Source organism: Lissotriton vulgaris, chromosome 12, assembly GCF_964263255.1.
Source record: "Lissotriton vulgaris chromosome 12, aLisVul1.2, whole genome shotgun sequence".
In the NCBI taxonomy this organism is placed as follows: domain Eukaryota; kingdom Metazoa; phylum Chordata; class Amphibia; order Caudata; family Salamandridae; genus Lissotriton; species Lissotriton vulgaris.
In genome coordinates, this window is record NC_141700.1 from 245,120,299 (window position 1) to 245,133,202 (window position 12,904).

Below are 12,904 nucleotides of genomic sequence, written 5' to 3' on the forward strand. Positions count from 1 at the left end.
CGTACTGTGCCTGTTTTTGTTAGAGAATGTTTCAAAATCTCTTTTATGTTCCTGGACCTTGTATGTGCTACTATGGGTTTATCAAAGAACACATCCTTGAAATCCGTCTCCTGTTCAAGCACCTCCCATCTTTTTAGAATGCTTTTCTTGATGAATTTACTGGATGTGGAATTTTTAATGACAAATACCTCCCTTTTCAATGGTGTTTTGACAGTCTTAGTGAGTAATTCCTGTCTGGTTTTCTGACTTGCCTTCTGTTTTGCCTGCTGTAATACCTCATCTGGATAGCCTCTTTCCTTATATGCCAAAACCATACCCTCCATCTCTTGGATGCCCTGTTCTTCCTGTGAACAAATCCTACGTGCACGTAAGAACTGTGAGAAAGGTAGATGGTTCTTTAAGGATTGTGTGTGGAAGCTGCTATAGTGCAGCGCATTGTTACGATCTGTAATGTGTGTGTGATCTTAATTTGATCATGGCATAGGTTTAACTCTGTGAGTAAATGTTCCAGCTTGTCCTTAGTGCCATCCCACACTATGAGGATCACACACACAGTGGAGGAGAAGGCCATCAATTATCTAGATATCCTTATTGAAATCAAAGATGGCAGTCTGGAAACCAGACTATATAAAAAGGCGACAGATCGTAACAATGCGCTGCACTATAGCAGCTTCCACACACAATCCTTAAAGAACCATCTACCTTTCTCACAGTTCTTACGTGCACGTAGGATTTGTTCACAGGAAGAACAGGGCATCCAAGAGATGGAGGGTATGGTTTTGGCATATAAGGAAAGAGGCTATCCAGATGAGGTATTACAGCAGGCAAAACAGAAGGCAAGTCAGAAAACCAGACAGGAATTACTCACTAAGACTGTCAAAACACCATTGAAAAGGGAGGTATTTGTCATTAAAAATTCCACATCCAGTAAATTCATCAAGAAAAGCATTCTAAAAAGATGGGAGGTGCTTGAACAGGAGACGGATTTCAAGGATGTGTTCTTTGATAAACCCATAGTAGCACATACAAGGTCCAGGAACATAAAAGAGATTTTGAAACATTCTCTAACAAAAACAGGCACAGTACGAAATAGAGGCATGGTCAAGTGTCATAACTGTGGCCATTGTGGCAACGTAATGGTAGGGGATGTGTTCACACACCCACAAACAGGTCAACGTATACAGCTAAGACACACCTCAGATTGCAATACGAGCAAAGTTGTTTATGCTATCAAATGCCCGTGCGGGCTCGTGTACGTGGGAAAAACCACTAGAAAAATAAAAGTTCGTATCACCGAACATAAGAGTCTTATAAGAACAGGCAATCCGAAGTCCAATCTAGCCATGCACTGGAAGGAGAGACAGCATACAATTCCACAATTGCGTTACACAGTACTAGAAAACATAGATCAGGAAGAACATGCTGACACCAATCGCCAACTATTACAGAGGGAGACATACTGGATTCGCAGATTGAACACGCTTGAGCCACAGGGTCTCAACGACAAAATTGAATTTTCATGTTTTCTGTAATTAATATTGTATCATAGTACATTGTTATTTTTAGGTTCATGTGTATTGTTAAAAAGGCAACTTTGTCACAACCAGCGCTCACTTAGTGGAGTAGTTCACATCTTATTCATTGGCAGACCTTATATTGTTTTTTCACGTTTGTAAATATTAACACAGTCACGTTATTGTTTTGATTGACACACTGAAAGACTAGGTTAAGATGGCGCCCAATGCCGGTTCGGCTAGTCCGTTTTCAGTTTTTACCCGGAATAAGATAGCGAGGTGTAGAGGCGAGGGTTACAGGAGGCATTTTTTTGAACGCGCGACGGAGATTCTCAGTTTAGGCTCGAGATAGCAAGGTAAGCGGTAACACGCGAGGGACTTTGGGTGAGAAAGGAACCTTCGGGCTTGTGTAGAATTTAAATGGAATTTATACTCTTTGCAGAGATAGAAGATTAGAAGGTGGACTACTACACGTTCATCTATTTGGGGGATACATGCGACTGGAAGAGGTAGGCGGCGTCTGGTTTTCAGCCTTATAAAGTTGAGCACATTCCTGTTCTGTACAAAATGGTTTGGTGTGTTTTTTTATTGGATTAGTTACCTTAGTGCTTTGTTATCTAGGAACACCTCATGAAACCCATAGCAGTAGTTCACGACATACAGACAGGTATGGTTTTTGGTTACAATTCTGTGTGCAGTGCCACACGTGGTGACTTTCAGTTTTATAGCACAGTGGTGGAGGTCACGCTTAGTAGGCACTCGTTATGACAAACTTGCAAACAATGTAAATTGTTATATGGTGGAATGTGGGGTTCCCACATTGACGGTTCTGATTACTATTGTTGTATTGGTTTAGAGCATCCCCTGACGAAGGTATTGTCATACCGAAATGCATTGGGAGCTACTGACAAGATGTATGTACATGAAGTAATGTACCAAGATTGAAGCATCAATCTCAAGACAAGAAAAACTTCGATTAAAACAAAAGATGTTTTGCATCCGACTGGTTGCATGTTATTGTTTGGTACACTAGAAAATGTTTTATTCAAAATTTGTTTGAAATCATTGTTATAATTGTTGAAACTACCGATAAGTGTGGTTGATCAAATACCCTACGGGGACGTGTGCACAGTGCATCGTTTACAAGCAGTCCTCTGTTTGAATCACATGTTATGTCACTGACTTGAGCCAGTCAGAGCAAACGATAGCACCCTAAAACAAAGGATCACTTGATTCATTCACATATAAAGGAGTGCAGGGTGTCAAACCTTATCGATACATTCTTTGGCATGGCCAGCTACTGTTCTAGATTCATCCGAGACTTTGCCACTGTAAGTGCTCCATTGAGAGACTTGACGAAAAAGATAGTTTAATTTAATTGGTCATGTGAATGGGAGCAAAGTTTCAAGAGAATCAAACAAGCTATAAAAAATGCTACTGAAATGGCATGCTTTGATCCAAAGCTCCATATAGAGGTTGTTGTTGACGCTAGCCCAGTTGGGTTAGGCGCAATTCTTGCACAGCACAGCGGGCACCCAAATGCTTGAAGACCTATTGTGGCATATATAAGTTGAAGTTTGTCCCAAACTGAACGAGCTTATTCACAACCTAAGAAAGTAAGTTCAGCAGTGGTGTAGGCTTGTGAGCGTTTCCACATATTCTTATATGGAAAGTCTTTCAGGGTTGTGAGGGATCATCAAGCCTTATTGACTATCTTTGGCAAACCAAAGGCCAAGATGCCTCCTCACATTAAAAGTTGGGGTCTATGATTACAAGAATACAACTACACAATCATGCACAGTCCACGGAAAGATCAAAACCATGCACACTACGTCTTACAAGTACCACTACAGTACCATGGTACCCCTTCCAAGACGGCTGAAACCTGCATACATTTCATTGTGAAATCAAGCACACAAGCTGATATTTCGTTGGAGCAAATTGTCACTGCCACAAGTCAAGATAGTGACATGCTAAAACTAAAAGACATTATTACACATCAGTCGAGGAACCAGCACACTTGACCTCTTACCAGTGACAGTGAATAACAGAAGTGTAAAAATGTCAAAAACGGACTGTCCATTTATCAAGAAATCGTTATCCAGAGAGATTCTAGAATTGGTATTCTGGAGAGTCTGCAACAACAGATAATGGAAGTGGCCCATGAAGGACATCGTGGAATCATTGCCACAAAACAAGCTCTCCGAGACCGAGAGCTTCATTACGATCTTGGTGGACAAGGTTAGTCTATCACAAACGTGACGGATATCTCTTCCACCAAATTACAATTCTGCGATATCCTATGAAACTTGTAATAAGGCGGGCAGGATATCGGTCACGTTTGTGTCAGAGTTTCCCACCTGCCAAGTTCGTAATCAGGTCCTGAGTCTGGTTTCCTCATCTCGATGAGAGAGTTGAAAGAGAATTCAAGGCCTGTCATCTATGCAACTGCCTTTCATTGAAAGCCACTCAGCACACATTAAACATCTAAGTTGCCAAAACATGTATAAGAAAGTATTGCTGTTGACTTCTTCGGTGCTTTTGACAATGTACATCACCTGATGGTGATTGTTGATGAATACTCCCATTTTCCATTGATAGACAATCTCTAATCCATCACTCAAGAAAGAGCCATTGAGGGATTAGACAGCATTTTCGCCACATGGGCTGTTTCTGCAATCTTAAAATCTGACAATGAGCCACCTTTCAAACAACAGAGAATTCAGAGACGTTCTCAGTCATCTTAATGTGAAGTATCAGAAGAGCACTCCTCCTTGGCCACAAGCCAATGGCCTTGCCGAACGTTTCATGAGTACTCTTAAGAAAGCTGTTCAGAGCGCTGTAATGGAAAAGCTCAACCTTAAAACTGCCTTGAATTCTACTCTTCGAGCTTACTGTTTGACCCTGCAATCAACCGTGGGTGGAAGCAACCTTGATGTTCGGGAGAGCCAGGACGGCCAAGTTACCTCAATGGACCAACAGACGATCACATAATGAGGAAGAAACCTGTATAAAAGACTTTGATCGCTAAAGGAAAATTAAGGCCTATGCAGACAAGAACTGACATGAAAAAGATGTTAAGTTCACTAAAGGCGATCAAGTGCTGGTCTGTCAGCCTAGAAGGCAGAAATCTGCTGAGCCGTTTCACGTTGTGACCAGCAAAGGACACGTGTGACTGCCCAATGTCCTGGGAAGTCCATTACGGAAGATGCCTCAGATTTCCGACAAGTGGCTCATTGCTTGTCAGGCACTGATGTCGATGTAGAGACTGGGTCTGAAAGGACAATTAAAAACTCCCTGACTGCTGCTGTTCCTCCGGCGCCAAGGACACTTTTACTGGCTGTCCCCAGTTTCCAACTGTGATCAGAGCGTCTCAAAGACTTATCGAAGAGCTATGATTGTGTATATACTTGTAATGTTTTATTTTGTTATTTAACAGAGGGGGAAATGTAGTGTTGTGTGAGTTAGCAAAGACAGGATCCTTTTGGCTCCTGATGGATTTCTTAGAAGTGTGAGGCAAGTATTGGAGCATACTGAAGCAAATGAAGGGTTAGAATGTGGAGTTTACGGTAACATACACACGAATAAAGACATGTTATACTAAGCTCCATGTGTGGCCCAGTCATTAGCGGGTTCCCAGGCTGGAGAGGATGCTACAAACAGGAGGATTCAACAGCATCATGAATCCCCTCTTGTCAAGACCATCCATTGTCATGTGAGGATTCAGTCATTTCCTGATATTATGCTGGAAATTGCATGTCTGTGCCAATGGAGCTGGAAGATGCACTGGTGCAGTATTACCTGCAGACAGGCAGCTGCTGTTTGGTAGACACTAGTTGCTCAAGGCGGCCTCTGCAGATATTTACCAGCCCCTACTGAACAAACTAAATGGGGAGACGTCGAACGAGGGCAAACTGAGGTGATTAAGAATTGCCTGTGCACAGTCTCCTGTTGGTGGTACCATCCTAACCCCCATTAGAATGCAGAAAGCATCATGCATACCCTTCCTGCAAAGAAGCGCTGTTCCTGTGTTGTTGCTGTCTGGCCACTTCGCCACGCCTCGCGGCCCCCGCTTCGCGGGAGCCGCTCGTAGGCTTAGACTCTCTCTGGGGAACATCCTTTCTGCCTCCCTCCACGTGCTTTGAGCACCAACGCGCCCCTTGCAAGCTGTCATCTGGTCAACAGGGGTAGAGGCGGGACTGCGAGGACCAGCATTCCTAGCGGCGTGGATCGGCCGCAGCTGGTCCTCTTCCCGCCCCCTCCTCCTCCTCTTTAAAATCTGTGTGGAGTGAGTGAGCCTTGGGACCCTTCCTGCAAAGAAGCGCTGTTCCTGTGTTGTTGCTGTCTGGCCACTTCGCCACGCCTCGCGGCCCCCGCTTCGCGGGGGCCGCTCGTAGGCTTAGACTCTCTCTGGGGAACATCCTTTCTGCCTCCCTTCACGTGCTTTGAGCACCAACGCGCCCCTTGCAAGCTGTCATCTGGTCAACAGGGGTAGAGGCGGGACTGCGAGGACCAGCATTCCTAGCGGCGTGGATCGGCCGCAGCTGGTCCTCTTCCCGCCCCCTCCTCCTCCTCTTTAAAATCTGTGTGGAGTGAGTGAGCCTTGGGACCCTTCCTGCAAAGAAGCGCTGTTCCTGTGTTGTTGCTGTCTGGCCACTTCGCCACGCCTCGCGGCCCCCGCTTCGCGGGAGCCGCTCGTAGGCTTAGACTCTCTCTGGGGAACATCCTTTCTGCCTCCCTCCACGTGCTTTGAGCACCAACGCGCCCCTTGCAAGCTGTCATCTGGTCAACAGGGGTAGAGGCGGGACTGCGAGGACCAGCATTCCTAGCGGCGTGGATCGGCCGCAGCTGGTCCTCTTCCCGCCCCCTCCTCCTCCTCTTTAAAATCTGTGTGGAGTGAGTGAGCCTTGGGACCCTTCCTGCAAAGAAGCGCTGTTCCTGTGTTGTTGCTGTCTGGCCACTTCGCCACGCCTCGCGGCCCCCGCTTCGCGGGAGCCGCTCGTAGGCTTAGACTCTCTCTGGGGAACATCATTTCTGCCTCCCTCCACGTGCTTTGAGCACCAACGCGCCCCTTGCAAGCTGTCATCTGGTCAACAGGGGTAGAGGCGGGACTGCGAGGACCAGCATTCCTAGCGGCGTGGATCGGCCGCAGCTGGTCCTCTTCCCGCCCCTTCCTCTTGTTTTTCCTTCATAGCTTGTGTGGACAACGCGCACGCGGGACGCGCGCGGGGCAACGGCCGGGGCGAAGACCGGGCTAAGAGCGGGCCGTTTGAGGCCGTTCGAGGACGGCAGAGGACGGCAGAGGACGGCCCTGGCCCACCCCCCTTATTGCTCCTAACCTGCTTGTTATTGTATTATCGTGCTGAGACAGGTTAGCTTAAACTGAAGCTCCCTAGTTAGTAAGTCGAGTGACGACCCTGATCTCATCGTAAGCACCATGAGTACTAGGATGACACGTAGCAAAGCCTCCAAAGGTGGTTCACAAATCTGTGGCCCTATGGACGACTTCATCACCCGCACAAATATAGCCATCGATGAAGAAATATCTAAACTTCAAACCCGGGTATCCCTAGAATTGGTAGCTGCACGTAGGCTGTCCGAGGTAATTGCCCTCTCGAAAAAATCATCCCTAGGACATATAGCCTCTGCTGTCACTCCAGCACGCCCTGCCCGCCCAAATAGTATTACCACCCAGGTTGATTTACACCAGCCCCCGATTACTTCCACCTTCACTCCGCCCTTAGAACAATCACCCATTACAGAAGAGCTAAGTTTCGCTGCACCTTCTCACGCCCAGACCCCCACCCTTAATCCCCTTTCCCAAGTATTCCCAACTACTTCCCGTGTTAGTGGTGCACAACCCAAAAGAAAACGCCAATCACGCTCAGCCTACTCTCGTAAAAAGGCAAAGGTCACAGTCTCCCACCAGCTCACAATGTCCAACACTCAGGCATGTAATGCTTTACCTGAGGGTTCCTCGAGCACACAGTCAGTATGCCAAAGTATGGGAGAGGGTCCAGCCAACACCACCACAGTAGACGAGGGGGCGCAGGTACAAGACCAGGGAAGGAATGATAAGGAATTTATAGATCAAGTCTGGGAAACATTAAAAAAACTTCTCTCACCACTCGACTTAAGATTGTCTAGGATAGAAAACAATCTACTCGAGATGGAGAAGAGCATTATTGCTCTGGCCACTCTTGGCCTGAGAAGTCTCGAAAACCAGGGCGTGTCCTTATCTGACCCACTTTCGCCAGCCCCTGTTTTGCAAGCTGAGCAGCACCCCCCACCAGTACCTGTTGCTGTAAGGCCTGTTCCTAAGCCGAGGACTGTGGCTGTGGATCAAGTTTCCATAACCGCTAAACCTCAGGCTACCAAACCGCAGATTCCCACACGGAACTCTAAGCCTGGAAAAGTAAATCCAAACCTGGTAGCATCCGCCAGACCCCAGCCTGCCGAAACCCAGGGTCCTCGTCCAAAAGAAAATTTTAGAGGAGGCTATATAGACCTTCCACCAGAGGCCAATGACTATGTGGTCGTGTTGACAGGCGTCCCTGTGATTGGCACTGACCAACACGAAAACCACTGGTCATTGAAAAATAAAACTATGCACTGGCTTAACGTCAACAGACCGATTCCCAATGGCAAAAGAAGCCGAGTAATGATGGTCCGAAGAATACCCTGGGTGGGCCCAACCAAGAAATCTAAGCAAGGGGACTGTGTAGTTGTAACTTTTGAAGACCCACATACGGCGCACCATATCTGTTCCTGGCCAACTAGTGAAGATTCTTTAGTCATACCAAGGCCGCTATCCTATTTTTATCCCCCACGCCAAGTGCATACCCAAGCGGATAACTGGTCCTTGGTGCAGCACCACCCATGGAACACCCATCCCATGAGGCAAAAGAATACTCTTTTACACTGGAATGGCCTTTCAACCTACAATAGATTTGGAGGCCTGGAGGAGGTCGATTGACTTTCTATGTTCCCAGCATGCCCACAAGTAGAAAAAGCATCGTCTCCACATGTTACAGACACAATTGGAAATCCAACCAACGGCCCTCCAACTAGCCAAGCCGGGCTTCTGACTCTCTTGCCCCGGGCCATGGAACCGATCAAAATGGCCATTTTAGATTGCAAAAGAGTGGAAACGAGGCCAGACAGCCCCTGTCCGATCCCCCCTCCTCCAGTACAATCTAATCCAATGGAGATCGACCTGCCTGATAGAGTTGCCTCCCCAGGCGATTCTTCACTGAGGGTCTTAAGCTGGAATGTGGCTGGCCTTGCACGTAACTTTGATAACCCGGAATGGAACACCTTCCTGGCACCCTAAGACATTTGCTTGCTACAGGAAACATGGTGCCAGGAACCTAGACATAGAGTGGGGTTTTCGACCTTCTATGTTCCGGCTGTATGTCACCAAGGTTCTAAAGGACGCCCATCCGGTGGTCTTCTTATCTGGATCAACATAGCACTAGACCTCAGTGTTTCTCAAAGGACCACCGAAACACCTGACCTTCAATGGCTAACAGTGCACTACAAAGGGGGAAGGAAACTAGAACTATTTAATCTCAACTTAAGGGGCAATAGGAACGGAGGATCTCTAAACTCTTTAGGCTTAAGTAACTACCTGTCTGCCTGTGACGCCGACTCTCTCGTCCTGCTGGCAGGCGATTTTAATTGCTGTTTTGAGCCTTTAGCCAAAGAAGATATTCTGGATACCAACGATGAGGATAACAGGAGGGGCATCCCTATTTTGAACCTCGAACTGATCCCTAAATGGACACAAAAGGCGATCGATATAAATGCTCTTTGCATGGAGTATAACTTGAGAGCAACGAATGGGCGTTCTAAATCAGATCCCATGGGTGCCCATACATACAATAGGACGGGCCACTCATCCAGAATTGACTTTGTTATGCTCAACTATAACCTCTGGCCATATCATCAAGACATGGAGGTTATAGAGACCTGTGACAGCGACCACAACCCTCTCGCTTTAACCATTTCTGTCCCCTGGCAAACTGGGTCTCAAGAAACCACTAATCAGTTATGGAAAGCTTCACATGAGATTCTTCCCTCAAACTGTGGCAGACGTCTTAAATGGGCAAGAGTCTCAGCGGATGAGGCTAGGATGTCACAAGCTGAAACCATCTTACTAGAGGCTGAATCTAGGCTTGATAGCACGAATAGCGATAGCAAGATGTTTCTATCGTTATTTACGGAGACTGTAACGGCACTAAGTGGGCTGTTCATCATTCCCAAACCCAGCTCCAGAACTGCTTCAAAGGGGGCCCTGAGAACAAGTGAAAAGTGGTTCACAGCCAAGTGTCGACATGCTAAGGGTGATCTTGTTGCTGCAGTAAAAGGAAAAGACCAAGCTACCATCAGGTCTGCAAGGAAACTTTATAGGAAAACTGTGACTGAGGCCAAGCGGACATATGATTTCAACTTTTGGCGTGACCTAACGGAGGCGAGCACAAGGAAAGATGCTAAGGGGTTCTGGGACTTGCTAAGATCAAGAGACAAGCCCATTGATCAACAACTGACTTGTAATATCCCTGGTGTTGCCTGGTTTGCCCACTTTTCGAAATTGTATTCGGCTCAGACAGGGCCTCCGCAACCAGACCCGCTCCCAAGGCTCAGTTCCACAGATCTCCCACCAAATGAAGTCCTATTTACCACCTTGGAAGTAGAGAAGGCAATCAGGTGTACTGTTTCTAACAAAGCGGCAGGACCTGATGGGATCCCGGGCGACCTGATAAAAAATAATCCCCCATTTTGGAGCAGATTAATTGCTGCTCTTCTTAATGAGGTTATGTTGGGGGGGTCCTTCCCTGACTCTTGGAGGGGCGCTGAAGTAGTCCCCATTTTCAAAAAGGGTAGCAGGGAAGACCCAGCCAATTACCGCCCCATCAGTTTGCTGGATTCGACGCAAAAGGTAGCGGGGAAAGTGGTATTGGGCAGGATTCTGGAGTGGGTGGATGAAAATCAGATATTGTCTGATTTCCAAGCGGGTTTTAGATCAGGGACAGGCACCGTCGAGCAGACATTCCGCCTTTTAATGCTCTATTGGAAGGTAGTGGTGCTAGGAGGGGGCAGCTTATACTTAGTCTTCATAGACTTAAAAACAGCCTTCGACCTGGTTCCAAGAGCATTATTGTGGAAGGTCCTTGACGAGTTAGGTCTACCTCCCTATTTGTTGGCCTTGCTGATAAAATTCCACGAAAACAACTTTGCCCAAATCAGATGGGGTGCCCAGGGAGAAAAAACCCCGTGTATTCCAGTAGACAGGGGCGTCCGACAGGGGTGTGTGCTTGCCCCCACTCTGTTTTCGCTTTACGTCAATGGAGTGGTGGAGCACCTTCTTCAACATCCTGCAGATGCACCATCCCTGGCTGGAAGGAAAATCCCGACGCTCCTGTTTGCGGACGACACCCTCCTGATTTCGAAATCACCTGCAGGCATACAGTCACTACTTTCCAGCTTCAAGGCCTTCTGTGACACCAAGGGACTGGCCATAAATATTGGCAAGACCAAATTCCTTGTCCTTAACCCCCCTAAGAAATCTGTTAAACCCCCCACTCTAGACTCTGTCACATTAGAACGGGTCAAAGAATTTGACTATCTAGGCATACGTCTTTGTGATAGTATGAGCTGGAAGGCCCATCACCAAAAAGTGTTTCTAACCCATAAGAGGGTTGTTGGTGCTTTACTTAAAGAGCAGCGTGCTTCCTCCATAAAACCTATTGGGGCACTTCTTGATATTTATAGGGGTAGGGTTGTGAGTGCAGCACTGTATGGCGCAGAACTTTGGGGTACCCAGAGAGTGGATACTTTGGCCCACCTAGAAAATAAATTTCACAAAGATCTGATGAGGCTACCCCAGAGCACCCCCACAATCCCCCTCTTGCTGGACGCAGGTACTCGTCCAATCTGCGAGCAAGCTAAATTACGCCCCTTACTACTATGGTCTAGAATTTGGAACGTCCCCGAACTCCACAGCTATGCAGACGCCCTAAAAGATGTACTGTCCTTACCTGGCTGGCATAAGATCGCCTGGCTCAGAGAGGTCAAGAGGGCATTATACAAGCTCGGTCTGGGAGCTGCGTGGGAAAATAAAACAGCACCTCCTAAACAAGAACTGAAGAAGGCTTACTGGTCTTGGGTGGATAACGAGAGACTTGGTAAATCAAATCACCCAAGATCTGTTGCCAACTTCTTGATGGTTAAAGATATCCCCTCCAGAGAACCATATTTGGACTTGATTCACAGTTCACATGATAGGGCATTATATTTTAAATTCAGGGTTGGGGTCTTACCTTTATGTCAGTTTACCTCTACCTGGAAACCACCACTGCAAACTGTACCCTATTGCCCATTCTGCGAGCTAAAAATTGAATCTGTCGCACACTTTCTATTTGAGTGTCGAGTCTATATGGCCCCTAGACGGAGGTGGTTGAAGCCTCTTTGTAGGATCCTGGGAACTCGCTCACATCTGGAAGCTATAAGAATACTGCTCTCAGATACAAGACCCTTTTTTGCCATTTGTTTGGCTAAATTCCTAGGCTGGGCTTGGCGCATAAGATCTGCTAAACAACTGACGATACAGTAAAGTGTCCCTTTTTCATTTTTCATAAATTTTAAGATTATCTCGTGTAAATATGAAATGTTTTTAATGGTAATATGAATTGTAAATTGCTTTGTTTCGACCATTGTTTTTATGCTGTCATGTTTTGCTTTTATGATATGTCTCTATATCGAAATAAAGCTTTACTACTACTACTACTGCATACCCCAAGTCTCTTGCTGAACACTTCCAGGTCATCATTTTCTTCAAAGTCAAGCACATCAGAGCACTTGAAAATAAAAGAATTGAATCATTGGCATGCACCATTGCTGTTCAGTTGCAAGGAGGTTGCATACTGCTGTTGAAAGGATTTGAGACTCACTATTTTGTTCACAAATGAATATTCTGTCCTAAAACTACTTGTCACGTCAGGCTTGTTGCTTTCATCTTTGAAATTCAAACAGACTTAATATACAGCCAATAAAAACAGAAGGGCTTCTGCACATTCAAGTATAGTGCTGAATGTTTTACACAGCTTACCTTATAACCTTCATAGCTCCCTCTGAACTGATACTTTGATCTGGCACAGGTTGTCTGAAGTCAAACCTCATTGCTTCCTTAGGTGCAGAGAGTGATTTGCAGGGGTATTCCCACAATGGATGAGGTTCTGCTTCCTGGGACTCCCTAAAGTTTAGAGAGTGCTGAAGGAAAGAGAAAAGAAAGAAAATATATTAGACCATTTTTTTCTAGTTCTCTCTCTGAACAGTGACAGACTGCCTTGTTGGTCCAAGAATTATTTACAAAGATAACACCAGCCCTG

The 12,904-nt window shown here is 46.4% G+C and overlaps 1 protein-coding gene across 1 annotated transcript in view; it reads right to left on the bottom strand.

The window, feature by feature from the left end:
- The window catches only part of PRMT7 (protein arginine methyltransferase 7), a 479,021-nt gene that overhangs the window by 96,272 nt on the left and 369,845 nt on the right, over window positions 1-12,904 (bottom strand). The window contains exon 16 of the mRNA XM_086947749.1: window positions 12,625-12,785. Coding sequence (XP_086803875.1) covers window positions 12,625-12,785 — 161 coding nt within the window. The remainder of the gene's footprint in view (window positions 1-12,624; window positions 12,786-12,904) is intronic.